General features: G+C 44.2%; 5 protein-coding genes across 10 annotated transcripts; 3 read left to right on the forward strand and 2 right to left on the reverse strand.

Moving 5' to 3' along the window:
* Positions 1-2,799: 2,799 nt before the first annotated feature.
* On the forward strand, positions 2,800-3,993 carry LOC108072192 (venom allergen 5-like). Of its 2 annotated transcripts, none has more exons than XM_070284087.1 (4): positions 2,800-3,432; positions 3,490-3,594; positions 3,656-3,815; positions 3,859-3,993. In XM_070284087.1, the coding sequence occupies exons 1-4, from the start codon at positions 2,888-2,890 to the stop codon at positions 3,922-3,924; spliced, it is 876 nt and encodes a 291-aa protein (XP_070140188.1). In that variant the 5' UTR covers positions 2,800-2,887; the 3' UTR covers positions 3,925-3,993. The 2 variants fall into 2 exon arrangements, with proteins under 2 accessions (XP_070140188.1, XP_017018739.1); XM_017163250.3 differs by having other exon boundaries at positions 2,801-3,432; positions 3,872-3,993.
* Positions 3,994-4,162: 169 nt separating this feature from the next.
* LOC108072193 (venom allergen-1-like) lies at positions 4,163-5,485 on the forward strand. Of its 2 annotated transcripts, XM_017163252.3 has the most exons (4): positions 4,165-4,805; positions 4,858-4,950; positions 5,004-5,163; positions 5,217-5,485. In XM_017163252.3, the coding sequence occupies exons 1-4, from the start codon at positions 4,261-4,263 to the stop codon at positions 5,220-5,222; spliced, it is 804 nt and encodes a 267-aa protein (XP_017018741.2). In that variant the 5' UTR covers positions 4,165-4,260; the 3' UTR covers positions 5,223-5,485. The 2 variants fall into 2 exon arrangements, with proteins under 2 accessions (XP_070140189.1, XP_017018741.2); XM_070284088.1 differs by lacking the exon at positions 5,217-5,485 and having other exon boundaries at positions 4,163-4,805; positions 4,993-5,131.
* Positions 5,486-6,411: 926 nt separating this feature from the next.
* On the reverse strand, positions 6,412-12,006 carry LOC108072191 (probable inactive serine/threonine-protein kinase scy2). Its single transcript, XM_017163248.3, has 7 exons — positions 11,818-12,006; positions 9,004-9,029; positions 8,356-8,706; positions 7,753-7,862; positions 7,043-7,685; positions 6,711-6,985; positions 6,412-6,657 (listed from the first exon to the last, which is right to left on the reverse strand). Exons 3-7 carry the CDS (start codon positions 8,603-8,605, stop codon positions 6,565-6,567), a joined length of 1,371 nt encoding a protein of 456 aa, XP_017018737.1. The 5' UTR covers positions 8,606-8,706; positions 9,004-9,029; positions 11,818-12,006; the 3' UTR covers positions 6,412-6,564.
* A 922-nt stretch (positions 12,007-12,928) lies between these two features.
* Positions 12,929-14,627, reverse strand: LOC108072015 (beta-1,4-glucuronyltransferase 1). The gene is made up of 3 exons (XM_017162995.2): positions 14,436-14,627; positions 13,390-14,378; positions 12,929-13,329 (listed from the first exon to the last, which is right to left on the reverse strand). The coding sequence occupies exons 2-3, from the start codon at positions 14,169-14,171 to the stop codon at positions 12,951-12,953; spliced, it is 1,161 nt and encodes a 386-aa protein (XP_017018484.1). The 5' UTR covers positions 14,172-14,378; positions 14,436-14,627; the 3' UTR covers positions 12,929-12,950.
* Positions 14,628-17,612: 2,985 nt separating this feature from the next.
* LOC108072169 (helicase ARIP4) lies at positions 17,613-24,026 on the forward strand. Of its 4 annotated transcripts, XM_070284010.1 has the most exons (9): positions 17,998-18,159; positions 18,225-18,299; positions 18,460-20,823; positions 20,879-21,486; positions 21,574-21,772; positions 21,836-22,547; positions 22,607-22,721; positions 22,781-23,017; positions 23,129-24,026. In XM_070284010.1, the coding sequence occupies exons 1-9, from the start codon at positions 18,050-18,052 to the stop codon at positions 23,923-23,925; spliced, it is 5,217 nt and encodes a 1,738-aa protein (XP_070140111.1). In that variant the 5' UTR covers positions 17,998-18,049; the 3' UTR covers positions 23,926-24,026. The 4 variants fall into 4 exon arrangements, with proteins under 4 accessions (XP_017018707.1, XP_070140111.1, XP_070140112.1 ...); XM_017163218.2 differs by lacking the exons at positions 17,998-18,159; positions 18,225-18,299 and adding an exon at positions 17,613-17,897; XM_070284011.1 differs by lacking the exon at positions 18,225-18,299 and having other exon boundaries at positions 17,999-18,159.
* Positions 24,027-25,613: the final 1,587 nt, after the last annotated feature.

Genomic DNA, 25,613 nt, shown 5'->3' on the forward strand with positions numbered 1-25,613 from the left:
AGCTTACCCTAGACGATGTAAAGGTTTTTACATAATTCCCTTCAAGAAGACCGGAAATATTAATTATTTTTGAAAGGAAATACGCCATATTTTTTATGAAAATTTTTGGGAAAATTTAAGTTTAAAAAAATCATAACTAAGCCAAAAAAGCATCAAAATCAATTCTGTAAGCATTTCTATGCTAGTTTTTTCCAGCTTAAGAAACCTGCATCTTAAATTTTTAATTTAAAAAAATCGAATTTTTGGTCGATTTTTGAGAATTTTAATGATGTAACCCCTTATCAATTTTTGAAAAAAATGAACAAAAAATTTTTTCTTTCCGGACATGGCTAGAAAGAATCGCCTGTTTATGCTGATCAAGAATATATATGGTTTATAGGGTCGCAGGCCAAATCGAATGAAAAAATTTGCCACTGCCATTAAGCCCGATTTTATAGCCTCCCAATATTGCAATATAGCTAGATGAGCATCACTGATGGAGATGAGCATCACTAATGCAAGTGAGCAAAACTTTTCATTCAAATTGGCCGCTTTCCAAACTGGGGTAACAGGCGAACAGAAACCAGCAGCAAGCAACTGAAAACTGGTATAAACTGTTATAAAAACTTTTGGGCAAAAATAATAATTGGTATAAACTGTTATATTTCATTTTATGCATTTATACCTATTTGTTGCCGACAACAACAGCTTGAAGGCAACAACAACCTTTTTACAACAACATCCCTTCAGCAGCCCATCCAAATTATTGAACATTTCCATGCAAATTGCCCGTTACCCAAATTGGGGTAACAGGCGAACAGAAACCAGCAGCAAGCAACTGAAAACTGGTATAAACTGTTATAAAAAGTCCAAGTTTCGAACCATTGATCTTGGAGTAAGCGAAGACTCAAACCAGATGTGACCATATTGTAAATTTTTTGGCTAAAATGTTGCTTAAATGTACCTGGGCACACTGAAACTGACTTTGCATCAGTGATGCTCATCTCCATCAGTGATGCTCATCTAGCTATATTTCTTTATTGGGAGGCTATAAAATTGGGCTTAATGGCAGTGATGCTCATCTGGCTATATTGCAATATTGGGAGGCTATAAAATCAGCATCAGTGATGCTCATGTAGCTATTTTGCAATATTGGGAGGCATTATATCAGGCTTAATGGCAGTGATGCTCATCTAGCTATATTTCTTTATTGGGACAAAATAGATAGATGAGCATCACTGCCATTAAGCCCGATTTTATAGCCTCCCAATATTGCAATATAGCTAGATGAGCATCACTGATGGAGATGAGCATCACTGATGCAAAGTCAGTTTCAGTGTGCCCAGGTGCATTTAAGCAACATTTTAGCCAAAAAATTTACAATATGGTCACATCTGGTTTGAGTCTTCGCTTACTCCAAGATCAATGGTTCGAAACTTGGACTTTTTATAACAGTTTATACCAGTTTTCAGTTGCTTGCTGCTGGTTTCTGTTCGCCTGTTACCCCAATTTGGGAAACGGGCAATTTGCATGGAAAATTTCAGAAATTTGTATGGGCTGCTGCAGGGATGTTGTTGTAAAGGGGTTGTTGTTGCCATCAAGCTGTTGTTGTCGGCAACAAATAGGTATAAATGCATAAAATGAAATATAACAGTTTATACCAATTATTATTTTTGCCCAAAAGTTTTTATAACAGATTATACCAGTTTTCAGTTGCTTGCTGCTGGTTTCTGTTCGCCTGTTACCCCAGTTTGGAAAGCGGCCAAATCGAAAGAAAAAATTTGCTCATTTGCATCAGTGATGCTCATCTCCATCAGTGATGCTCATCTAGCTATTTTGCTTTGATGTTTCTTTCATTTTCCACCGCAAGAATGCCCTTCCATTGAGCCTGTTTAAATTATCCCACCCAAAAAAAACCGCATCCTCCTCATAACTCAAAAATAACACATGTTTTAAGGTTTATTATTTATTTCAGCTTTAAATAAATAAAAGAAGAAAAGGTGAGGCATGTGGGAATGTCGGAGGTCGTTCCCAGTGTTTTCGACTCGGTCTTGGTGGCACTTGGTCCACTTCTGCTCCTCCTCGTCCTGATCCTCCTTGCCAACGCTCTCTGTCTCGCCTTCGGCACCCGCTTTTAGTTCCTGGCAGCTTGCTGCAATTAAATTTAAAAAAAGGGTGCGATTTATTTTGATATTTTTTCAGAAACAAAACTAATTTCAGGTTCATAACTCAGCCAAAAGTGCATGAAATTCAATTCGGAAAGCTGTTCAGAATTGCCTTTTCTAAGAGTAACAAAACTGCATACTACGTTTAGGGTTCTTTTCAATTTCATTTTTTCTCAATTTTTTAGAATTTTAATGATGGTACCCCTTACATATTTTTGCAAAAATGGTGCGATTTATTTTTGGGGAAAATAACTCATTTTCAAAGGTTCATAACTCAGTCAAAAATGCATGAAATTCATTTCGGAAAGTTGTTCTAAGTTGGTTATTCTAAGCCTAACAAAACTGCCTACTTAGTTTTGCTTTAATACTTACCTGTTATTTTTAAATAATTGTTTAATCAAAAATGAGCAAGAAACTAATTTTCAAAGGTTCACAACTCTGTCAAAAATGCATGAAATTCAATTCGAATTATTTCAATTATTTAACCCGAATGGCTCGATTCTTAGTGATCCAATTGCAATCTGCAAGGGTATACAAACTTCGGCGTGTCGAAGTTAGCTTCCTTTCTTGTTTTTATGATAATTTTTGGAAAAATTAATGTTTAAAAATATCATAACTAATCCAAAAAACCTAGTGCACTTTTATTATTACAAATCTAGGTACACATTCATTACAACTCTCCATGTGTCCAGTCATTTGGTAGAGCAACTAGAATTTTCTCCTCAAATTTGTAGTACGCTAAAATGATTTTTGACCTCCTACTGCCACTGGCAATTCTTTTCGCGCTGGTTTCCGCCTACAACTACTGCGACAATAAGACGCATGCCTGCAATGAACTGGGCTTCAAGCACTTCATTTGTCAGTTGGACGATGAACTGCCTTCCCACGAGGGCACCAAATTTGAAGGTACCGTCCCGGACACCCAGCATTTCCAAAAGGAGGTGCTGGGACTGCTCAATGACTTCCGAAACCATTTGGCGAGCGGCGAGGTCATGAACAACGCCAACCGTACGTTTCCGAGTGCCAGGCGGATGCGGCGACTTATCTGGGACAATGAGCTCGCCTACCTAGCCAGAGTCCATGCGTCTACGGTATCCTTTAAGCACACCATGTGCCGGTCCACGTTGCGGTTTCCGGATATCGGCGAGGTCATGGCCATAATGGCTGCCCCCGTTGTAAAAAAGTTAACCGTGTCGAAGGTGCTGAGGAATGCGTTCAGATCTATGTGGAAGCAGCACTGGAAGGTGGAGAGCCCCGATAACCTCATCAATCAATTCGATGCCGCCAGGTGAGCCGAAACCAAAGCAACGAGCGCCTAGCTCGATACAATCACGATCTTCCACAGCGCTTTCTTGGCCGCAGACTTTGCCAACATCATCAACGATCGTGTCTCACGCGTTGGCTGCAGTGTGGCCGTGGGTTCCAATTGTCCTTACGCGGGCTCCCTCGGGTGCGTTACGAGTGGTGCTCGCCTTATTACAGTAAATCCTTAAAGCACATCCTTTTTCCAGCCATTGCCACTTTCTGACCTGTTATTTTGACCACAACAACATTATCAACTCCTCTCTCTACGAGGCTGGTCCGCCGGCCAGCGGTTGCGGTGACTCGAAAACGACTGTCAGAGGTGTGTGGGATAATTTGTGCGAGAATAATGGCGACATCTTTCCAAAGGTAAGTAGCTCAGCCTTTTGTTAGCATGACGACCGTTTGATAGTTTCATCCCGCAGGATTGAAAGTCAAGGACAAGCGTACCTTTATTTTGCATACTATTAGCCAATGAATTTTGAACCAAAAAACCTAAATATGTATATTAATAAAAATATAGGAGACTTTACCTATAATTTGCTAATGATAAAGAATTATGTATATCCATAAGCTATAACCGAATAGGGCTGGGTCAAGCTTGGAGCCAGGACATGCCAACACATCATACTAGTGCACGGGTTTTGTCTAGGAAAACTCTACAAGGACACCTTACTTATGACATTATAAAAATTGTTTACAAAATCTATAGCACTTTCATTGTAACAGATCTAGGTACACATACATCACAACTCTCCAAGTGTCAGATCGACTCACATTTTATCTTTAAATTCGTAGTAAATAATTGACAAATATGATTCTTCACCGCGTACTCCCATTGACAATGCTCTTGGCGCTGGCTTCCTGCTACAACTACTGCAACAATAAGACGCATGTCTGCAATCTGGGCGGTTTAAAGCACTTCATGTGTCGCCTGGAAGAGGAACTGCCTCCATACAACGAAACCACATTGGTTGATATAATTCCGGACACCCGAAATCTTCAAACGGATATGGTGGTATTGCTAAATAATTTCCGTGACATGATGGCGAGCGGCCAGGCCATTACCAAGTTAAACAAGACGTTTCCGAGTGCCACACGGATGCGGCGACTTATCTGGGACAATGAGCTGGCCTACCTGAGCCGCGTCCATGCCTCTACGGTATCCTTTAAGCACACCGAGTGTCGATCCACACTGCGGTTTCCGTTTGTCGGTGAGATCACGGCAATGATGGCGGCCCCACTTAAAAAGAAGTTGACCATAGACGGTGCGTTACGTAGGGTGTTTAGAAGAATATGGAAGACGCACCGCGATGTGGAGGACCCCAAAAAATTCATTGAAGCCTTTACAACCACCAGGTGAACCGAATCCAAAAAGCGGCAAGCATTATATAATGAAAATCTCTCTCAGTAATTTTTCTGCCGATGACCTCGCTATCATCATTAACGATCGTGTCTCTCGCTTCGGCTGCGGTATCGCCGTGGGTTCCAAGGACTCCAGCAGGTGGGCAACGAGTGGACTTACCTTATGATTCTTAATCCTTAGCCCTGTCACAGCTTTTTTTACTTTCTGACCTGCTATTTTGACAATACCAACATAGTCAACGCCCCTATCTATAAGCCTGGTGTGCCGACCAGTGGTTGCGATGAGTGGGAGGCGGTTCCCAGCATTAAGTGGTCCTATCTGTGTAAGAATCTTGGCTTGATCTTTCCGAATGTAAGTGGTCGGGTCCTTGGCTTGACACCCATTTATTGTTCCACCCCCCGCAGGATTGAGATGACATTCTTGAGGAATTGTAATCCGTGGAATTCAGAGACGAGCTTTAGTGGGTTTAACATATACTCGTACATTTATTTATTTTTTTTTTTTGTATGCTCTTGCCTAGTATGGGTTCCAAAGCGTAGGAGACCGACTTGGAATGCCTCTCTCAGAACCCGAAATACAATCCTAACAATTCCTACGATCCCTTCAAGTTTAGATTTCTATGCTGATGCGAGTTTCGGGCTCTCAGACCTGGAATACATATTTAATTGGTTTCCTCGAATGCTTCCGGGGTGTTTCCTTTTCAAATTTAAGTCTAAAATGCATGTAATTCTCTAATACCATCTAACAGCTAACAGACTTAGTCGGCTTTCGCTCTCTATATGTTATCGCGTGTGCTCTGATTTCTAATCAACTTTGGTTGCGAATCGATGATGTCCGATTTGAGTGCTATTTCCAAGATAAAACCAAGAAGATTTGTCAAGTGAAACCAGCTGCGTCTTAGCATTCCACGATTGGCAATCAGAGGGCCTTGTAAGCCTTCAGACTACGCACATTTCGATGAAGTTAACTCTGGCCCAGATGTGCCGATTTCTTTGCCCTTGCCGAACCGTTCGTCTCCCGATTTGGCTCAAAAGGAAGGCACAAAAGTGCCGACCTGCTTAAACTATATGGTTTCTCGATGCGAATAACATTGACTAGTAGCGTGTACTTCGCCTAGAACTCTAGCAGGTTGTTTTGGAAACGCCTAGAGCTCCGGCCGCGGCTCCTCTTGTACAAAAGCGTTGATTGGAAAGATTCCGTTTGCGTATGGCACTGGAATGCCTCTACAATTCGTCTGTACATTTAGAAAAATACATATTCATATTTAGGGGTAAGGGGGGCAAGCCTTGGGGGGAAGTATAATTTGGAAAAAATATCAAGAGGTCAAAAATATTTCTAATATTCACCGTTCAAGCGATCAAAGGCCCTAGAAAAAGAACACACTCAAGGATATTTAAATGTTCATCTGCAAGGTGGGTAATTGCCTATCAGTAATTATCATAATTCGTTCGTCTGCGAGTTAAAAATGCCGACTTCGCGATTCCTTTTAACACCAAAAATATACCTTTGCCATAATCCCCCACTTTTTTAAAGCCCTAAGGCGGCATTGCACAAATGTCCCTCCTCGATTCCTTATAATAAACATATATCAGTGCAGCATTACCTTAAAATAATGTGCATACATTCAGTGCTAATAACGTGAAATGGCTCCTGCCCCTAGCCGATCGCCTGTATAGACTTATGCGATATACAAAGAAATAATTGTAGATGTTCAGCAAATCCTTGTCCGGGACTCCGGTAATCGTAGTCCCCCTACAATATGTTGCATCCGGAGCCGTGCATCACCTCGCTAATGAACATGGGCGTGCCAGCGCCCAGTCCGCCGTCCGTCTTTTGGTGCTCGTTCTGGAAGAATCGACTTAGTAATACTTAAAAAATTTCCGGGTAATCTTACTTACATCATCGTAGTCACAGTCAAAGTAGTGGCTCTGACAGTCCATGCACCGACAGCTCTCCGACATTTTGCAGGTGATGCCCCACTGCTTGGCCAGGTCCTTGTAGATCTCCTTGCTCGTCTTGTTGCTCATCATTTCGGGCGTGAGCAGGTTGGTCTGTCGACTGGGCTGCTGACCCTGGCCCCGCTGACCACTCCGTGAGGCAGTTGATCCCGAGGCGGACCCGGTGCAGCAGGCCTCCTGGCACTGGTTGCCGGAACTAGAACTCGCATTGCCACCTATGGACGAGAACCCCTTTAGACAACATCCAATCTCAAAGTCTGTGTTGATCTAACCTTCGTTGGCATAGTTGGCATAGCTGCCTCGATTCAGTAGGGGATCGTAAAAGTTGTGTCCCCCGCCTGCTGCCGCCGATGCCGCCTGGCTGCTGGTGCTGGCCGCGTCCCCGTCATAGGTAGACTTACAGCCACCCTCGCCCTCTCGCTCCTCGCTGCACTGCGCACACTGGTCATCCGAGCACTGATTCTGCCCCTGACCATCTACCGTTGCTCCATAACGCTCATCCGTGCAGCGCGAAGGTGACGCCGCCATTTCCGTTTCAAAGAGGAACTCGTTGATGCTCAGCTGCTCCTCGTTGTCGCTGCGCAGCTCCAGCTCAGTGACTCCCTCGATGATCTCCTCCCCGTCGTTGTTATTGTTGTGGTTGCTGCCGCTGTGGCTGCTGGTATTGTTGCCGTTGCCGTTGCTGATGTTGCTGCAGTGACTTGCGTTGCAGCTGGCGTAGTTCTGGTTCAGGTTCTGCCTGCAGTCTGGGTCGTTGCAGATGCTGCCGCCCCCATTCCCGGCCAGCTGCTCCAAGGCGGCACCTAGCTGGGCGGCGCTGTGACGCGAGCTGTTGGCCGAGCTGCGCCGGCTGTTCTGGTTGGGTGTGGCGCTATCCAGGGATAACTGGCGCTGGTGCTGGGACAACCGAGTGTTCTAAAAAGATGTAGCATTTATTATTATGATCTCCAAGTTGGCTGCTTAAAATCCTGAGGAAACCCACCTCTTCTAGCACATGCTCGTAGGAAGGCGGTGGGGTGGTGGGCACGTTGTCCGCATCCGCATCGGTGAGTGATTCGTTGATGCACGGAGTGCGGCTCTGGTTAAGGTAGCCTGCAATAAATGTATCAATATAAAGTATCTCAGGTGTAAGTTAAGCTATTAATTCCAGTTTAACGCTGACTTTATTTAGGAGCCATGGGAAGGGGTTGTGTGCAACAAAGGAAGAATAGGTGCTTGGATAAGAACTTATTCAGGAATAAAAGAGGATATCTAACAAGTTGTTGGTAATAGGGTATTACATGCTTTTTATTACACAGAGATATTGAAAATCAAGACAGAATTGTCGCCCATCGAAAAGTATTTTATTTAAATTGAATTTTGATTGCATGCACATTTTCCAGCCCAAATTTATAAATTAAAGGCCTGATTTAATGTTTAAATTATATACCCCAAAGAATACCAATGTAACATAATTTCGGATGGCGTTCTTCTGTGTGTAGAGATCGGTCTACCAAAGACAATATAAAGAAAAACAATAGCAAGAATTATTTATTTATTATTATTATTTTTTATATTGTCCTTGGTGCCACTGTGTCGTCCTTACCCAAACGCATGCTGTTGCTGGTGGGCGGCAGCAACAACTTGCGCTCACTGCTCATCTGGCCGAGACTGCTGCAATCCGCCAGATCGAGGCTGGAGCTGCTGCTGGCCTCCACCGCCTCCTGCAGGGGCTGCGGCTGATTCTGCTGCTCCTGGGTGCCCAGGAGCGCTTCGTTCACCTGCGGATCTGGATCGTGCTCCTGCGAGGTGCTGCGCGAGCTGCCCATCCGGAACTTCAGCTTAAAGGGCGCCATCTCGAACGGAGGGGGCCACCGGACTGTGCTCCTCCGCCGGCTTATGGTTGATTACTTTTCTAATTCGGTGTCTTTCCTATTGGAACAGGCATTGGATGTTGCTGCATTTCATCACAACATCGACGTGAATGGAACAATTACGGAAGAATGTACAGGAAGAGAGAGCAAGAGAGATAGTAAGAGGGATAGCAACAGATTTACAATACGATTCTAGACCAGAAGTGATTTGGATACCAAAACAAAAGACAAGTAAAGTAATAAACACACCGATATTAGTGGGAATTGGTTCAACGAACATTTAGGTTTCAGCTCTTCCCTTCTCTTGGAAGGAGTGGCATGCAATGGTTCTGATTTGGTTTAATCTTTAAAGTGACTTTCAGTTTACAGCGCAATTTTACCTGGTTGGTGGTCCAAAAGCAGTGAGCTGTAATTAGATGATAGCAAAATGGCACGTATGAGTGACACAATGGCATAATTAATAGAGCAATTTAAAGAATTTTTTGAAATTTAGAATAAATTCAAGTCGTTAAAATTATTTGTACCGCAGTAGCGCGACAAGTTGTTAAAAATTCGGGCAAACCCCGTATCACGCCTCGTCATTCGTCCTTCCGCCCACCCGCCTACTTTCTCATTATTATGCAGATTGCACAAAAGCCACTCAAGCAAAGATCTGAGATGCACAAAGTGCGCTTGTATGTATGTGAGAGCAGGCAAGCTATTATTATGCTTATTGCGCCAAGGAAGCTCATTACCTTTCGGACGAACCTCCCACACGTCCTTGGAGGTGGCTCCTTGGGCGTGTGCATCCCAATTAAGGCAGCCATGTGTGCGCGAGAGGGTTTCGAGTATTTGCATACCGATACCCATCAACTTTTGATTGATAAGCGAGGAGCAGGAACAGGAGCCGGAGCGGACCAAGGTGGGCTTTATCGTTCTTCCGGCGCATGTTAATCGCGCGGCAAACATTTATCTTTGCATATTTGCCGACAATAAACTGCCAATTGGCGGTGTTGACTCGGCAAGCAGATTCGTTCGCGATGCCTGCTGATTGGATGCAGGCAAATCCTGGAGACTGACTCATCAGCAGCCCGAAGGCTGCGAAACTACAAAGAAGCCCCCAAAAGGCGCCCAACCAGTCAACCTCCCGCACAAGCAGCGTCTTGGCGGTGTTTGCGATTCATTTCTGCGCCTGGCAATTGTTTGACTTGCTGGTCGGGAAAATGTCCTGGAGCCCAGAATCTGGTTGAATAATGTTTGGAAAGCCTGAAGCAAAGTTTCCAGAATGCAATCAGGCTTCATAATGTTGATTTTTGGCAATGAAGATCGATATACAGAATTAAAAACCTTGTTTAATGGGATGAATAGGAATAGCTACGATATTGATTTCCATTTAAAAGAGAGTGCTACTGGTTCCAGCAACAGTTCAGCCAGAGTACAACATCCAACATGATCCATAAATTATAAATATATCGCGGAATATCGGGCGAGTCTGCTTTAAAATGGACGCCAGCTTAATCTTTAATCGACACTTTTGACTTTGAGCAATGGCAGGGCGCCTTTGACATTCTCATTAATTTCACAGCAGACAGCTAACAAGGCGGGTCTGGGGCTGGGATTGCGACTGGGATTGGGACTCGCTACCCGGTTTTACAGCCCGGACGGACAGTTGGTTACGTGGCCGTGACAGGCTGCAGTAAATTGTTTTTCCCCTGCTGCTGTCGTAAACAGGGACATTAAAAACTTGACTTGGCCGTGAGATTGAAGCGATGTGCATTTATTTGCTGCAGCTCCTCCACCATATTCGGGCAGTGATGTCTATAAATAGTGGGGATGACCCAGATAATAAAAGCAGGCACATGATCTTCCTACCGCTGTTAGAACCAGAGGTCCTGTCAACAACAGCAACAACAACAACTGGCAAAAGGAAAACAGCTTAAACAAGTGCACCCTGTTTGCATCGGAATTGACGCGAGCAAGGTCACTACTTATCCCCGGCTTAGCCTCCCACCACTTTCTGGTGGTTTCTTTCGCGAGTATCTCCACTTTGGATAATGGTTACGATATTTAAATGTCCTTCTCCCCCATGCCAAGCCACCCGGTTCACTCTGATTAAAACGATACCCACTTTGCGGCCATCAGCATAAATAAGCACTGCGGAAAACAGTTGTCTAAATTCAATGATATTCTGGTTTTTAGAAGAATATTGAAATAATAAGAATGAAATATATATACAGACCCCTTGTCACTGAAGTTATTAACCTTTGATCCTAGTTATAATATTTTTAGAGACAACTAAGTAAGATTTCTGCCAGAGAAATATTTATCTTTTTCTGAAATTTTAATCTTATATTTTCTATCCGAATATCCACTGTGCATTCCTTCCTCGAAATGACATTTCTATCCTCAATTTGTTTCGCAGTGTATTAAAGTCGAATTGCTGGCCATAAAATCACTCGGCAAGTGAGCTCTTTGCGATTATCGAGAGGCGTTTGCCGCCAAGCGAAATGAATATTTTAGCTGCGTTTTTTACGCTCAAGTGCTTGCTGGGGCAAAGTGCTTTGTGGATTTTTGGGCTATCCAACGGCCGACACGGGTGCGGCACAATTACACAAATTGGATATTAATTGGCTGCTCCCGTCGACACTCGGCCCGCAATTAGTGGACATCGAAGGGCGCCTAGGTAAACAGGTAAACAAACAAACAAACACACAGGACCAACTGGAATGCGGGGGCCCAGGATAGCCAAGATATCGATATCGAGGAGACAGCGCCTCCCCGGGGCGGTGATGGAGCACCATGCCATGCCATGGCATCATCGCCATACGGACAGTTATCGTTGGCCAATGGAAATGGAAATGGAAACGAGTGCATGGCGCAATACTGCGTTATGTGGGGGGGATACTGATACCGGGGATCTGGGATAATGCGAAGGACGAAGGGCCATCCATTGTGGCGTCTGTCTCTGGAAAACTGATACTTAATTGAGCAAACAGCTTGCGGCTAGGGTCGGGTCGCATGATTCGGATTGGGTGGGTCTTGGGTCAGTCGTTGCCGTTTCTCCTACTTGTTTTCCCCCATTCTTCGCGTTTTTTTTCTCTTTGTGTCCGTTCTGGTGCCGACGACAGGACGAAAAATCGAAAACACAGCGACTAGGACTCCTTGCGCAGCCTTGGAACGCTGTTTTCCCCAAGGCGAAAGGATGTTGAGCTTACCTGGTCGTTGGATTTATAGCCGGATCGAGTTTTTAGCTGCCCAGCATCTGGGGGACAGCGATAGCGACAGGTCAGATGCCTTTCCGTTGTTCCCGAATTTACTGTGGCTCAGATGATGACAATAACTATTCCTCATTGCGCGCAGGGTTGGATTCCACACACACAATATTTCGCTGGGCCTTCGGTCTGCCACTGACTGCGGAAAGCTGGCCGAAGTACTGAGCTTTTATTTATCCTGCGATGGCTTTCCAAGCTTCCCGAGGAGACGGCGCAAGCCCAGCGCCTGCGCTTCATCTCTTCCGGCATTTGGCCTCCATTGTTTTGCTTCACGCGGACCATCCTTGTCTTCTCCGCCTTGCCTCCACTTTCGCGTGAAACGAGGTATGACAATAGCCACCAGCTCGTTCCAAAGCCACACATTTGATTATAAGGCCTAGTAGGAACGACTGAATCAATTAAGGATCATTTGGAAGTGCCTAAATGGGATTTATCTACAATTTTACAGTTTTAGCTAGTTTTTAAATAAATTTAGTCGAACTCCACTTCAAATCTACAAATTTAAGCTTTAAAGACGCATTTCATTCTGATGCAAATATATTATTTAGCTCAGAAGAGTTTATCCTTTATACTGACGATGATCTCAAGGGCGCCACCAAATTTAGTATTAAGCCTTGCCTTGATCAGGCCCCTGGGCAGGATGCCGGCCCAGCCTTCAGTGTCGAAGAGGACGTCCTTCATCCAATAATGTCTCTCTTTGGAACGGGACATCCATGGCCATTATCAAAATTTATGTTCGTCCTCCAAAAAGGAATCCTCGATGAATCGCTTATAATAAAGGCGGTGCATCTAGACATCTTGGTTGCCTCCATGGGCATCTGTTTGTATCCTGAAAAGCCCACATTCGAGTACAGCTCAAGAGAGACCTTAATGTCGTCAAAGAGATCCGAAAGGAAGTTCAAAGTACCCCGCCCATATCATGCTACATTATCAATTTCCCCTACTCAAAAGTAAAATCCTTTTTGCTCAACAATTAAGTTACATTACATACCATATAATTAACATCTATGAACTTTAAAGTTTGATAGCCGTAATCTAACAAAATAATATTCAATGCTAGTCAATATAATGCCTTTTTATTTCACTATAATTTGATTCTTCTTTGCCTTCAGTAACTGGCGTGGATCGTTTTTGTAACGCACAAATATTTCGCTCTTGAAAACATCAAACTTCCTGCGATTAGCATTATTCTGCTGCTCCCGCCAAGCCGGTCTCGCCTGCTTCCTCTGCAGACCCCAGTGACCAGTGAAAACGGGTGACAGGACATAGAACTGGTATCCAGCTATATGCATCTCATACACCTGGGAGTTCCTGGTAAACCCGTAGCCCAGAAATCTTTCGTCGTGTGCAGGTGCAGTGTCCACCGCTATGTAGAACGGCTCATATAGGAATTCAAAGTTGGTTACGATGTGGCTAACGGAGACCTCCGTCTCGTTTGAGCTTGTAGACAACCATCTGAATAAAAAAAAATAATTAAGTATCTCAACCGATTAGCTTTTAGTTTTGTGGACATACTTCGAGAAATTGGTGGCATATTGGTTGTAGATGAAGACTTTCTCGTGGAACGGCCTGGCCAGACCTTTTCTAATCAAGCGCACCAGGCCGTTCTTGGAGCGCGGAAACGTGGCCCGCACATCTATCTCGAAGGTGGGTATAACGTAGGCGCAGCTTTTTGAGCAATTTGCCGTCCTGAAGAACTGGTTGAGCTGGGGGACACTGTTCGTGCTGGGAACAATGTCAATGTCGGTCAGAAAGACGTACTTCGTCTGACAGCCCTTACGGGCCAAGTTCCGCATGTGGTTCTGGGGATATGTGTTCCTTTGCCGCCACTGCAGCGTTCTCAGCGACCGGAACTTGAGCAATGCCTTTAGCGTCCTATCCGGATACTGGCAATCGAACTTGCCCTTCATATTCAAGGGAATGGCCGCCACTCTGGGCAGCTTATCGTAATCCCGCGGCGTCAGCAAATGAAAGGTGGCATTTTCACGTATGTTGGCGAAACAAAGGCGCATATACGTGACAAAGTACTGCAGGATAACGAACTCCTCGTGCCCAGCAGCGAACACGGCCACCGACATTTTGCCCTGCCAATTGGCAGCCACCTGCGGCAGCGAGTTGAGACGCTCCACCGAGGTCTGCGTGGCTAGGCAGACCAGATTGGCCTCCGGCGAATCCATATACTGCTCACCCAGTAGGGCAAAGTCCTTGATCCGATATAGCTGCTGATTGTCCCAGCGCCCGTAGCTCAGATCGACGTTGTCGAAGGCCAGCGTTGCAGTGTTATTCGGAGCCAACATGCTGTCCAAGTGGGTAAGCGGTTGCAGCAGCGCATAGGCGATATCCGGATGCTAGGGACATTCGGCAGCCGTTGGCGTTCGAGGAGTTGGCTCCGGCAATTGACATTTCGTGGGTGGAGCCGGTGGATACACCTTGAAGAGCCAAAAAATGTTGACCGTCAGGAAGGCCAGCACTATTTTCAGGGTACTACAGTTTGATATGTGGCACTGGAACGGAAACGAAACTGCTTTTCAGGATAATTTTGAAAATAAATGAACACTTACCATCATTCGAGGACGAAAATATCACAAAACAATTATTTATGAGGAAAAACACAACCTTAGAAACTAATATCCTTGCAGTGTGACCGTTGGTTAGTGGAAACATATCCTGTATTGTCCTTTAATACCAACTAAATGGAAATATTTTAAAAACATCGATGCATCGTTGTTTCTCTACCTCTAATATTTACGACGTTTTTATATATTTTTGGTAAAATCAAAACTTGGGAAAAAAAATATTTTAAAATTAACAATTATGCCAACATTTGAAAATTTAAAGATATTAAAAATTGGATTACATTTTTTTCTCGTTATTTTATTATTATTTAATTAGGATTCTAAAGAGGAGTCTTGGGTTATCAATTGGTTTTTGAATATCTATAAACATTTCTTAGAAATTTAATAATATAAAATTCATTTATTAATAATTAAACCCCTCATAAATTTAATTTTTGAATTCACATGGGCCTTCCTATCGATGTTTATCGCCCACCACTAGTGCCTAGTGCCATCGTTAGTTTACTTTTGAAAGCAAAACAAATAATTGTCAATGAGCCGGAAAAATTATCAACAATAAGGAGTTTTACAGAGAAGTCACGAAAGACCTATGTTTAATACACTTTCCTCTTAACGAAATAACTAAAATCAAAGTCCATAGAAACCTTGATCCCAAAGATTTTGCCCTATAAAATTGGTTGGAAAGAAGTGAAAAGTGGTCACAGCGTACTTATTTGTTTTTTAGTCCGTTAATGCTCAATCAATTCTCCTGAAAGGTGGTTCTCTTTGAAGGTTCTATGTTAAACCCTTAATGTAAAAATGACTTATTGCAAGTATTGCCGGAAGCACGTGCCAGGTGTCAAATTTATAAGACCACCAAAGTGTTTTGTTAGAAGATCATTGTGGGAGAAAATCCTTGGGTGCAGCCTTGGGGAGAATGCAAAACTTTGCGAAACGCATTTTGATGCCTCACAGTGGAAGTCGACAGAGAGAAAAGGACACGTCGTTAAAAGGAGGAGACTTAACAACGATGCTGTTCCACAGGCGGAGTCCGAGCCTGAATCAAAGATTGCCAAATTAGGCTACGCCAATTGCAGCACGCAAACAGAGTAAGTTTAAAGCGTTTAAATGAGTAACTAATTCCTAACAAGACTCTAATTGTTATCTAGCGAAAAAGTGATTAATCGTACCACTCTTATGGGCAACGAGATCATGAAAAAGAAGAATCTATCAATGGAGAAGGAACTGCGTTCTTTGCGCCAGCAGCTCGAGGAGTATGAGAAGTTGGAAAAGTCTCTAGGCAACATTTTCACCCAGACCCAAATAAAAATACTAAAGAGTGGAGGGAAAAGATCCACATTTAATGCAACTGACATGTCTGCGGCTATCTGCCTTCACTCCGTGGGACCTCGTACATACAATCACCTATATGAGAAAGGATTTCCCTTGCCAAGCAGGGCAACAATATTTAGATGGTTGGCGGAAGTTAAAATCAATGCAGGTACCCTTGATGTCGTGCTGGACCTCATGGAAAACGAGGAAATGTCCCAAATGGATAGGTTGTGCGTTTTGTCCATGGATAAAATGCAGCTAGCTGCTGCTTCCGAGTTTACTGGTTCAGAGGATGTTATAAATGAACCAAGTAACTTTGTGCAGCTGGCCACCGTTCGAGGCTTGAGGAAATCCTGGAAGCAGCCAGTTTACTACGGTTTCAATGCTCGAATGGATGTGGATACTCTAAATACAATAATAATGAAGTTACACAGGATAAATTATCCCGTAGTAGCCATTGTCTCTGATTTGAGCGAGGAAAATCAGAGACTGTGGAGAGAGCTTGGCATATCGGAAAGTAAGTTTGTTATACTAATACAAACAAGAAATCAAAGTTAATTTTTCGTTTTAGCAAACAAGTCGTGGTTTAGTCACCCAGCGGATCAACAATTGAAAATATTCGTTTTTTCGGACACCACTCATCTAATGAAATTGGTTCACAATCACTACATCAACGTAGGATTAGACATCAACGGCCATAAACTGAGAAGGACGACAGTGAAACAGACAATAAACTATGTCAAGTCTGGTGTTTCTGTGAAACTAAAGATTAACGAGAGTCACGTAAATGTTTGCTCGCAAAACGACAAATTGGTACCACAATTGATATCTAGCAATACAGCCACCTCCATTAGAAAATGCCATGAGTTTGGATATGCTATAGAGAACGCACTCGAAACCGCAGATTTCTTTGAACTTTTCAATGACTGGTTCGATGTCTTCAACTCAAAGGTGTCTAGACTGAATTCCACCGACTCACCACAGGCATATGGCAGGCAAATCGAAGTCCAGCAAGGCACGTTGGCTAAAATGTCGGAAATTATGCGCACAGAGATGACTGAAACAGGCGATAAGCTGCCCTTCCAAATAGGCATTTTAGTCAACAATGCATCCCTTGATGGTTTGTATGAATATTTATCCAACAAGTACGAAATGATTTACATAGCAACCAGCCGTCTTCACCAGGACAATGTGGAGAGCTACCTTGGCTCAATGCGGTCAATTGGCCATGGTGGCCAGTATGATCATCCGACTCCTCTTCAATTTAGAGATAAGATAAGAAAATATATAGAGGGAATGATCAAATTAGATCAATAAATGTTAATGCAAAATTGTTGATGTCTAAATATTAATCTAGATGTATCATTTTAATTGTTAACTATCATTAATTTCAGCATAAACCCATTAAAAATGTATTTCTAACATGATGAAAAATGTAAATATAAACAATAAATTGGACTCTTTAATTTCCTTCTAAAGAATAGTGAACATACCTATTGTCCTACCTAAATATTAATCTCGATTTATCATTTTATTTTTAAAATAAGATTAATTTCCGCATAAACCCGCATTAAAAATGTTAATACAAACAATATATTGAACTCTTATGGGCAATTATCCCTCTAAGGACAACCTATATAGTTAAGGGACTACTTTTTTCTGACGAGACCAATCTTCTTTTACCATGAATTCCCCCCCATAGTTCGTCCCAAGGATTATTCCTCAGGGATGGTAATTTAGAAAAAGCCTCAACAATCGGTATCGATATTTTTACAAAATTCGATACTATCGTATCGTGTGTCGTCGATAACCCAGATCCACATCATGCGGTCTGACCGTGTACCCGGGGCAGGACTTTTGTTCATATAAAATATACAAATATACATGTTGAAAACAGCGAGAAATTAACCGAGAATAATATTTAAAATTTATATAAAAACAAATCCAAGAGCTTTGCCCCGGAGAAGCAAGTGTCGGGCATGATTAACTGAGAATCTCAAACGCGAACACCAATCAGAAGAACCTACCGAGAGTGCATATAGAAAAATATATCCATATGTATGAAATAACAATAATTAAGAACCTGTGTTGTTAATTCGGTCGCTTAAAAATCAAATTCACCGGCTTTATGTAAATGTACGTACGAAAAGAAAAGAAACTAAATGAAATGCGAAATAGTACGATGTAATTGTAGAGAAAAAAAACTCGCCTCAGCTAGTTGGTGTGCATATATATAAATAATTTAATTAGTCTTGCCGATTAAAACTCTGTCCGTCCGATTTGTTTTGATGAGTCCTTACTCAGGTGAACGGTGGGGCGGAAGTGCAAGAGGGCAGGCGAGACTTCAAAGCCATATTTCCGGCCCGGTTACGCGTTCTGTATGTACTTGCATATATTGGTATGTAACGTACAAACCTATGTAAATATGTCTGATAAGTGTCAACAGCCAAGAGTTTATCCAAGCCCCGCATACACAATCGGTGATGATCCCTCGATACCTGGGACAGAGGCCACCTTATGTGCATTCCCTGCACTCGTGTATGTATAATTAATACCAAGAAATCGCCAGATCCAGTTTATTACAACGCCCCTAGCGATGGGCCTAAAGATTTGTTAATTGCTTAGGTGACCTTTGCTAGCGATGTGAGATAAATCGAGTTGGCGTTCTGAAAACCTAATGTAATCCGTGTCTTCGCAGGGATTCGTCACGGGCCAATATGGAGGAATCACCGAACCCAAACAACTATGGTGTCAACCAAAGACTACAGAAGCCAGAGGGATGGCTGCCCAACATGGGGGAGTATCATCCGTCACTGCTGTTTCCGGAGGACCCGCGGAGGTATTTCCACAACCCCCCGCCACAGCTTCCGCCTCCGCCCGCAGAACCAATCGATGAAGGAGTCGCCCATATACCCGCTAAACTACCAGAATACAGCACGGAGATTAACAATCCCGTCGAGCCTGATCGAGTCACAGCCGTCACAGTAACAGACCAGCCGCCTCCTCTGCAATTGCCGCAGCCACTGCCACCACCACCACCTCCACCGGTGGCCGATGTGGCCCCCAAGAACACAGTACCTTACGGACACAAGCGAAAGAATTCAGTGGCCGACGAACAGGCGGCGGCGAGCAAGAAGATTAGCCTGGCCGCCGCCGCCGCCGAGGCCGAGAAGAAGAACAGCCACCTCCGCAAGAACATCCGGGACGTGATGAACGAGAACAACTTGGACACCACAACGCTGGCGGCTCAGCGAGAGGAGTCGGAACGCTTGGCTCGCGTTGCTGGTCAACAAAAGTCAATGCGCGAGATCCAGAAACAGGTGGTGCACAAGCAAATCTTCCGCATCCTGCAGCTGGACGAGAGCGAGGGCATCGAGAGCTGTTCGGTGTCCAACCATGCCGAGCACCATCCCCCCGTCGATTTCCCAGAGGACGAGATCGCCTCGGACACGTTCGACGAGTCAAACAGCAGTAGCCTCAGCGGCGGCAGCATCGGGGACGCAATCCACAAGGAGGCCAGCGTCGAGCAGCCCAGCGAGGTGGTCACCATCGACGACAGCTCCGACGACGACGACTGCATACTCCTTTCCGAGGAGGAGATGGAGGAGGATGACGAGGACCTGAACGAGTCGGACGATGCCACCAACAGCGGCATGCACGTCAAAGATCTGTACAATGTTCCTGATGAAAACGGGCAAGTGGTGGTCAACATGGCGCACCCCGAAGGCGAGGAGACCCTCTACCTGGCCCCCCAAATAGCCAAGGTAATAAAACCGCATCAGATCGGCGGAGTGCGCTTCCTGTACGACAACATCATCGAGTCCACACGGAGGTACAACAAATCGAGCGGTTTTGGGTGCATTCTCGCCCACTCCATGGGCCTGGGCAAGACGCTGCAAGTTGTCTCCTTCTGTGATATCTTCCTAAGACACACCTCGGCGCGGACGGTGCTGTGCGTGATGCCCATCAACACGCTGCAGAACTGGCTGAGCGAGTTCAACATGTGGATTCCGCGCTACTCCGCGGACGGCAATGTGCGTGCCCGCAACTTCGACATATACGTCCTGAACGATCAGCAGAAGACGCTGACGGCGCGGGCGAAGGTTATCCTCAACTGGGTCCACGAGGGCGGAGTCCTGCTAATCGGGTATGAGCTGTTCCGCCTCCTGGCCCTCAAGCTGGTGAAGACGCGAAAGCGAAAGGGCAGCGTTATCCGCCCCGACGGCATGGACTCCAGCAGCGATCTCATGAATCTGGTGTTTGAGGCGTTGGTGAAGCCAGGCCCGGACCTGGTCATCTGTGATGAGGGGCACCGGATCAAAAACTCGCACGCCGGCATCTCGCTGGCCCTGAAGCAGATCAGGACGCGACGCCGCATCGTACTCACTGGCTACCCCTTGCAGAACAACCTGCTCGAGTACTGGTGCATGGTGGACTTCGTCAGGCCCAACTATCTGGGCACACGCACCGAGTTTTGCAACATGTTCGAGCGGCCCATCCAGAACGGACAGTGCGTGGACTCCACGCCGGATGACATCAAACTGATGAGGTACAGGGCCCACGTCCTGCACTCCTTGCTGCTGGGATTTGTTCAGCGGCGATCGCATACGGTGCTGCAAAGCACCCTGCCGCAGAAATACGAGTATGTTATCTTGGTGCGAATGACTCCGTTCCAGCGAAAGCTCTACGACACGTTCATGACGGATGTGGTGCGCACCAAGGCGTTCCCCAATCCCCTGAAGGCCTTTGCCGTCTGTTGTAAAATCTGGAATCACCCAGATGTTCTGTACAACTTTCTGAAGAAATGTGAGACTGATTTAGATTTAGAAATCGACGAAGACCTATCCAAGAGCGTCATCCCCTCCACACCCGCCACACCAGCTGTTGTCGAGCCCCTCCATCATGATTCTATAGCCTCGCCCCTGGCCGAAAAGAGGAACAATGGAACCAGCGAGCCCCTCAATAGTGTTAATAATATTGAGACCCTGCCCAAGGCCGAAAATCAAACGTTATTCAGTATGCCAACCTCCTCGGATCTGAACGCAAAGTATTTGAATAAAAGGTAAGCTTTGAGTAACCATAAGACCATAATCTCTAGTTTATAAACCCCTTTCCAGTCCCAGCTTCTATGAGGAGAAACCGGAGCCCCTGGGCTACGGGGCCTTTGGAGGTGAGGGAAAGAACAATTATTGGATGGACTCTAGTATTCTGCCCAAGCCCGGATGCGTGGAAGTCATCAAGCAGACAGATACCAACATGTCGAGCAATTTTGAGAGTATTACGACGTCCTCGGAGATCGTGGATCTGGACACGAACGAGATTAAAACCGTGGAGACGACCATACAATCCTCGCCCTGTACAAATAATCAAGTAGACAGTGAGTGCAATTCGAATAGGCCCAGTGAATGGAGTTCCCCGGGCATTAAAAACGCGGCAGGCATTGCTGCCGCAGAGCCTTTCAAGAAGCTGCTGAAGAGCAAGCGAAACGACGAGTTCTCCTGCTCGTGGGCGGTCGAGCTGATGCGGAACTATGTTTCGGGGCTAATCTCGAATTCGCCGAAAATGGAGATATTCTTTTGCATACTAAAGGAGAGCATGCAGTTGGGGGACCGCATCTTGTTATTTAGCCAAAGTCTGTTGACCCTAAACCTGCTCGAGGGCTATCTGAAGACAAGTTATGTTCCAGGGAGCAATCTGCTTTGGACTAAAAACACTTCCTACTTCCGTGAGTACTCCTAAAATATACATAACTCTTATTTGCGTTTCCTTGCATTTATAATTGTGATAATTAATTTCGAATTTCATTTTTCAGGCTTGGATGGCTCCACTTCCTCGCAGGAAAGGGAAAGGCTAGTCAATGAATTCAACTCAAATAGTAATGTTAAGCTTTTTTTGATATCAACCAGGGCCGGCTCGCTGGGCATCAACCTCACGGGAGCGAATCGCGTTATAATATTCGATGCCAGCTGGAACCCTTGCCACGATACCCAAGCTGTATATAGGATTTACAGGTGAGCACTGACTTAGACTTAGATTAGGCCACGTACAACTTACTAAAACATTTCATTTCACAGATATGGACAGACAAAGCCGTGTTTTGTGTACAGAATCGTCATGGATAGGTGCCTGGAGAAGAAGATATACGACAGGCAGATTAAAAAGCAAGGCATGTCCGACCGCATTGTCGACGAGTGCAATCCCGAGGCACACCTTTCGATGAAGGATATCACGAATTTGTGCCATGACTACGACTCCGATGAAGAAGTGGTCGAGGAATCCAGCAAGTCGCCCAGCAAGCCCAGTTCTCCAACAATGGAGGCTACAAAGTTATCTCCTGACGCGGCAGATGAGTCGAGTAAGGCAGCAGAGGAATCAAAAAAGTCACCACAATCAGAGGATGAGCAAACGAAACCATCGGCAGATGTCCAAGGCGAGCCAATGGATGTGGATGAGACCAAGGCACAAAACGGCACCGGTTTAGGGGTGCCAGTCAAAAAGGAAAAGGATGAGGAGGTCTTAACCCCCAAGGTTCATGCTGACTCCATAATCAACACCATTCTCGAGCTGCACAAGCATTGCGTGACCAAGGAACCGTTCTTGCACGAAAGCTTGTTGGTAGACCAAAAGGACAGAAAGCTGTCACAGGCCGAGAAGAGACAGGCTCATCGCAGCTATGAGCTGGAGAAGAAGGCTGCCGTCAATCAGCGCTTTACGTATACTCCCGCGAAAATGCACTACAAGATTGTGAACAACGATGGCACGGTAATCACCAAACCCATGACACCGGTAAGTAGCTTGTAGATGACTTAACCAAGATGTGTTTTAATTGCATGATGACCTTATAGCAAATGAAGACGCATACGTCGGCCTCCACTGGAGGAGGACGCACTACACGCTGGATACCCGCCGACGTGTGGCAGAGACAGGGCATGACAGCCCAAGAAATGACCCTGCCACTTGGTAAGTCCCCTGCCGAGTCACATCTTGAATAGTCCCCTAATTGATGTTTGTTTTTGCAGATGTGGTCATTCCCACAAATTCGGCTGACAAGGCCAATATAATTCTAAAGGCTGGGCAACGCGTCATGGTCCTGAAGTCGGCGAAGGGAATATACATGCAGCTGGACAGCGGAAAGATCATAGCCATAAGGACAACGGCTAAAACCGAAGCGGAGAAACCAAATAATAAGGACGATGTCATTGACATAACATCCGACTGTGACACGGATACCGCCAAGCCACAAACGCCAGAGCAAGGTAAGAAAGGTGGGGCAAGGGACCATAATATAACATCAGAACAGAAACTTGAAACTTGGTTCCAAAAAGCTATCGACCTGTGTAATTGACAAGTTATTAATTTGTTTTTAGATGTGAAAGATCTGACTGCTGATGAAGAACCACAACATATCGCAAAGAACAAGGAGGGCATAGCGCCAGCAACAGCTGCAAACCGGCCGGAAATGTCTGCTGGCGAAAAGCGAAAGCCCACAGAGAGCATGCAACAACAACAAGCACACTTTAAGCCGCAAACGCAACCCAACAACACCTCCAATCCACATCAGATGCCTTGTGACTTGAACTATGCACAGCCGTCGCAGCACCAGCAGCAGCAGCAGACACAGTCGCCCCAACAGCCGCAACAGCAACAACCATCCCAGACACATCCGCAACAATCGCAACAGCAGCAGCAACCGTTGCCGCCAGCGTATAAGCATCCAAATCACCTGCCGCCGGCTGTTAGCGAAGGTTACAACAATGCCAGCAGTAGTATTCAGCCCAATGTGCCACTTCCGCCGCACCCGAGTGAAACGACGGACAGCTCGTATTTCCAGACAGTTCCCAAACCAAATCCCTTCCACCAGCCCTCCTATCCCCCCCAATATTACGATTATTACGACAATAAGCACAAGGCCGCGCCACCCGCCTCCAGCTACCACCTCAATAACTACACCTCGTACGGCAATTTGAATTTCGCGCCGTATCATTCCAATCTGCACCCGCCAGCGGGTTATATCGGTGCTCCGTCGTCGTACGCCAACTCGAATGTCTTTCCCAGGCAGCACTGGAGCTCTGCTGTGAATGCGCCAGCGTCCGGCGAGCCAATTCGGCAGCCCTCGTACATCGGTAGCAGCACTTACCCCATAAACGAGTGGTCGTCGCAATAGTAACTGTAAATAGAGACCATATCTCCAGTGTCCGGTGTCCAGTTGAGGGCGCAGCGCCACACCAACGAGCTCAAATATACTCAGACTCCAACTTGTGACTAATTTATATGATTTATTATTAGCTGTATTTATATTCGACTTGAGTATTTGATGCCTTGCTGTGTAGAAAGTATTCCGATTTCATATTTGTTCTTACATTTTCCTCAATGTACTCCGTCTGAGAAGTAGAATGTCTAAACCATAGAGCTAGACAATTGAAGAGATCATCTGTTGATCAATAAACCACACACAAAATGCTTCCTATACTTATTCAATTTACATTTTATCTCAATGATAGTGTACAATTTTAGTCGTTTGCATGATTTGTACAATGGAATTATATCCACTCACTTGTCGCTTATTTGTTACCCTGACTGGACTAACAGAGCTCGGCCTTTGATTCCCTACCATTATTTCTCTAATTAATTTATTATAATATTATATAGTAAAATGCCCCTACATTTTAAACGCATTATTAATTAATTAACTACACATAAGTTGTTAGCTTTCATTCTGGAGTAAAACCAGGCGAAATCTAAATAGATATTCATAGAGCGTAACCTACTGTTTAAGCCAATCGTTCTACCCAAACTGTATTTAATTTAGAAGCCCATGAATAGAAAAACTCATATGGAAAAACATTCGAAAATTGGTCTCTCTTTTGGTTACCAAAACTAAATGAAGTCAAAACTAATAAAAAGGAGAAAAAAACATTGACATTAGTCTAGATAATAGCACACATTCGAAATAATTAACAAGCTTTGATTAAACATTGTTAGATCTAAGCAATAAAGAAAAAGTATTAAACATTAAACCGCTTTAACATTTATTTCATTTAAAAGAAGGAAAGTTGACTTCGGGGAACAGTTTGCAAAGGCCAAAAAAGCATTCACTAAAACTGGGAGACCTGTGTTTTAGTTTTTATTAGATCAAAAAATCTGCTTAAAAGAGATCTTTTCTGTGTTAGTTTTTATTAGTGTAACAAATAATGCATTTATTATTTGTTTGAATGAAATTTTGTGAGAGTTTCTGACAATATAAGAATTGAAAACTCTTGTAAAAGTTTGTATAAATGGGTAAATTTTTTTGTAGAATAACTTTTTATACCCTTGCAGGGTATTATAATTTCAGTCAGAAGTTTGCAACGCAGTGAAGGAGACGTTTCCGACCCTATAAAGTATATATATTCTTGATCAGCATCTACAGGGGAATCTTTCTAGATATGTCAGGAAAAAATCGATTTTTTGGCCATTTTTGCAATATTTTATAAGGGGTTACATCATTAAAATTTTGGATTTTGATAAAAAATTGAATTTTCAAAATTTTAAAATGAAGTATGCAGATTTATTAACTGTAGAAAATCTTGCACAGAACAGTTTTCCGATTTAAAATTAATGCTCTTTTGGCCGAGTTATGATATTTTTAATTTTAAAAAAATCAAGAAGTTTTTTAATATAAAAAATCCGATTTTATAATACAAAATAATATTTTTCCAAGTCAAGGAATCATTTCCGACCCCATAAACCATATATATTCTTGATCTGCATCAACAGGGGAATCTTTCTAGACATGTCCGGAAGAAATCGATTTTTTGGCCATTTTTGCGAAATTTGATAAGGGGTTACATCATTAAAATGAGCAAAAATGGC

This window comes from Drosophila kikkawai, chromosome 2R (genome assembly GCF_030179895.1).
Source record: "Drosophila kikkawai strain 14028-0561.14 chromosome 2R, DkikHiC1v2, whole genome shotgun sequence".
In the NCBI taxonomy this organism is placed as follows: Eukaryota; Metazoa; Arthropoda; class Insecta; order Diptera; family Drosophilidae; genus Drosophila; species Drosophila kikkawai.

Coding starts and splice junctions, on each gene's coding strand:
- LOC108072192 (XM_070284087.1), top strand. CDS start 2,888: ATGATTTTTGACCTCCTACTGCCACTGGCAATTCTTTTCGCGCTGGTT. Junction 3,433..3,489: donor AATCAATTCGATGCCGCCAG/GTGAGCCGAAAC, acceptor GATCTTCCACAG/CGCTTTCTTGGCCGCAGACT. Junction 3,595..3,655: donor CCTTACGCGGGCTCCCTCGG/GTGCGTTACGAG, acceptor TCCTTTTTCCAG/CCATTGCCACTTTCTGACCT.
- LOC108072193 (XM_017163252.3), top strand. CDS start 4,261: ATGATTCTTCACCGCGTACTCCCATTGACAATGCTCTTGGCGCTGGCT. Junction 4,806..4,857: donor GAAGCCTTTACAACCACCAG/GTGAACCGAATC, acceptor AATCTCTCTCAG/TAATTTTTCTGCCGATGACC. Junction 4,951..5,003: donor GGTTCCAAGGACTCCAGCAG/GTGGGCAACGAG, acceptor GCCCTGTCACAG/CTTTTTTTACTTTCTGACCT.
- LOC108072191 (XM_017163248.3), bottom strand. CDS start 8,605: ATGGCGCCCTTTAAGCTGAAGTTCCGGATGGGCAGCTCGCGCAGCACC. Junction 6,986..7,042: donor TGCCAACTATGCCAACGAAG/GTTAGATCAACA, acceptor TCTCGTCCATAG/GTGGCAATGCGAGTTCTAGT. Junction 6,658..6,710: donor TTGACTGTGACTACGATGAT/GTAAGTAAGATT, acceptor CGATTCTTCCAG/AACGAGCACCAAAAGACGGA.
- LOC108072015 (XM_017162995.2), bottom strand. CDS start 14,171: ATGTTGGCTCCGAATAACACTGCAACGCTGGCCTTCGACAACGTCGAT. Junction 13,330..13,389: donor TATGCCACCAATTTCTCGAA/GTATGTCCACAA, acceptor TTTTTTATTCAG/ATGGTTGTCTACAAGCTCAA.
- LOC108072169 (XM_070284010.1), top strand. CDS start 18,050: ATGAGTCCTTACTCAGGTGAACGGTGGGGCGGAAGTGCAAGAGGGCAG. Junction 21,487..21,573: donor TAAAAACACTTCCTACTTCC/GTGAGTACTCCT, acceptor TTCATTTTTCAG/GCTTGGATGGCTCCACTTCC. Junction 23,018..23,128: donor GCCACAAACGCCAGAGCAAG/GTAAGAAAGGTG, acceptor ATTTGTTTTTAG/ATGTGAAAGATCTGACTGCT.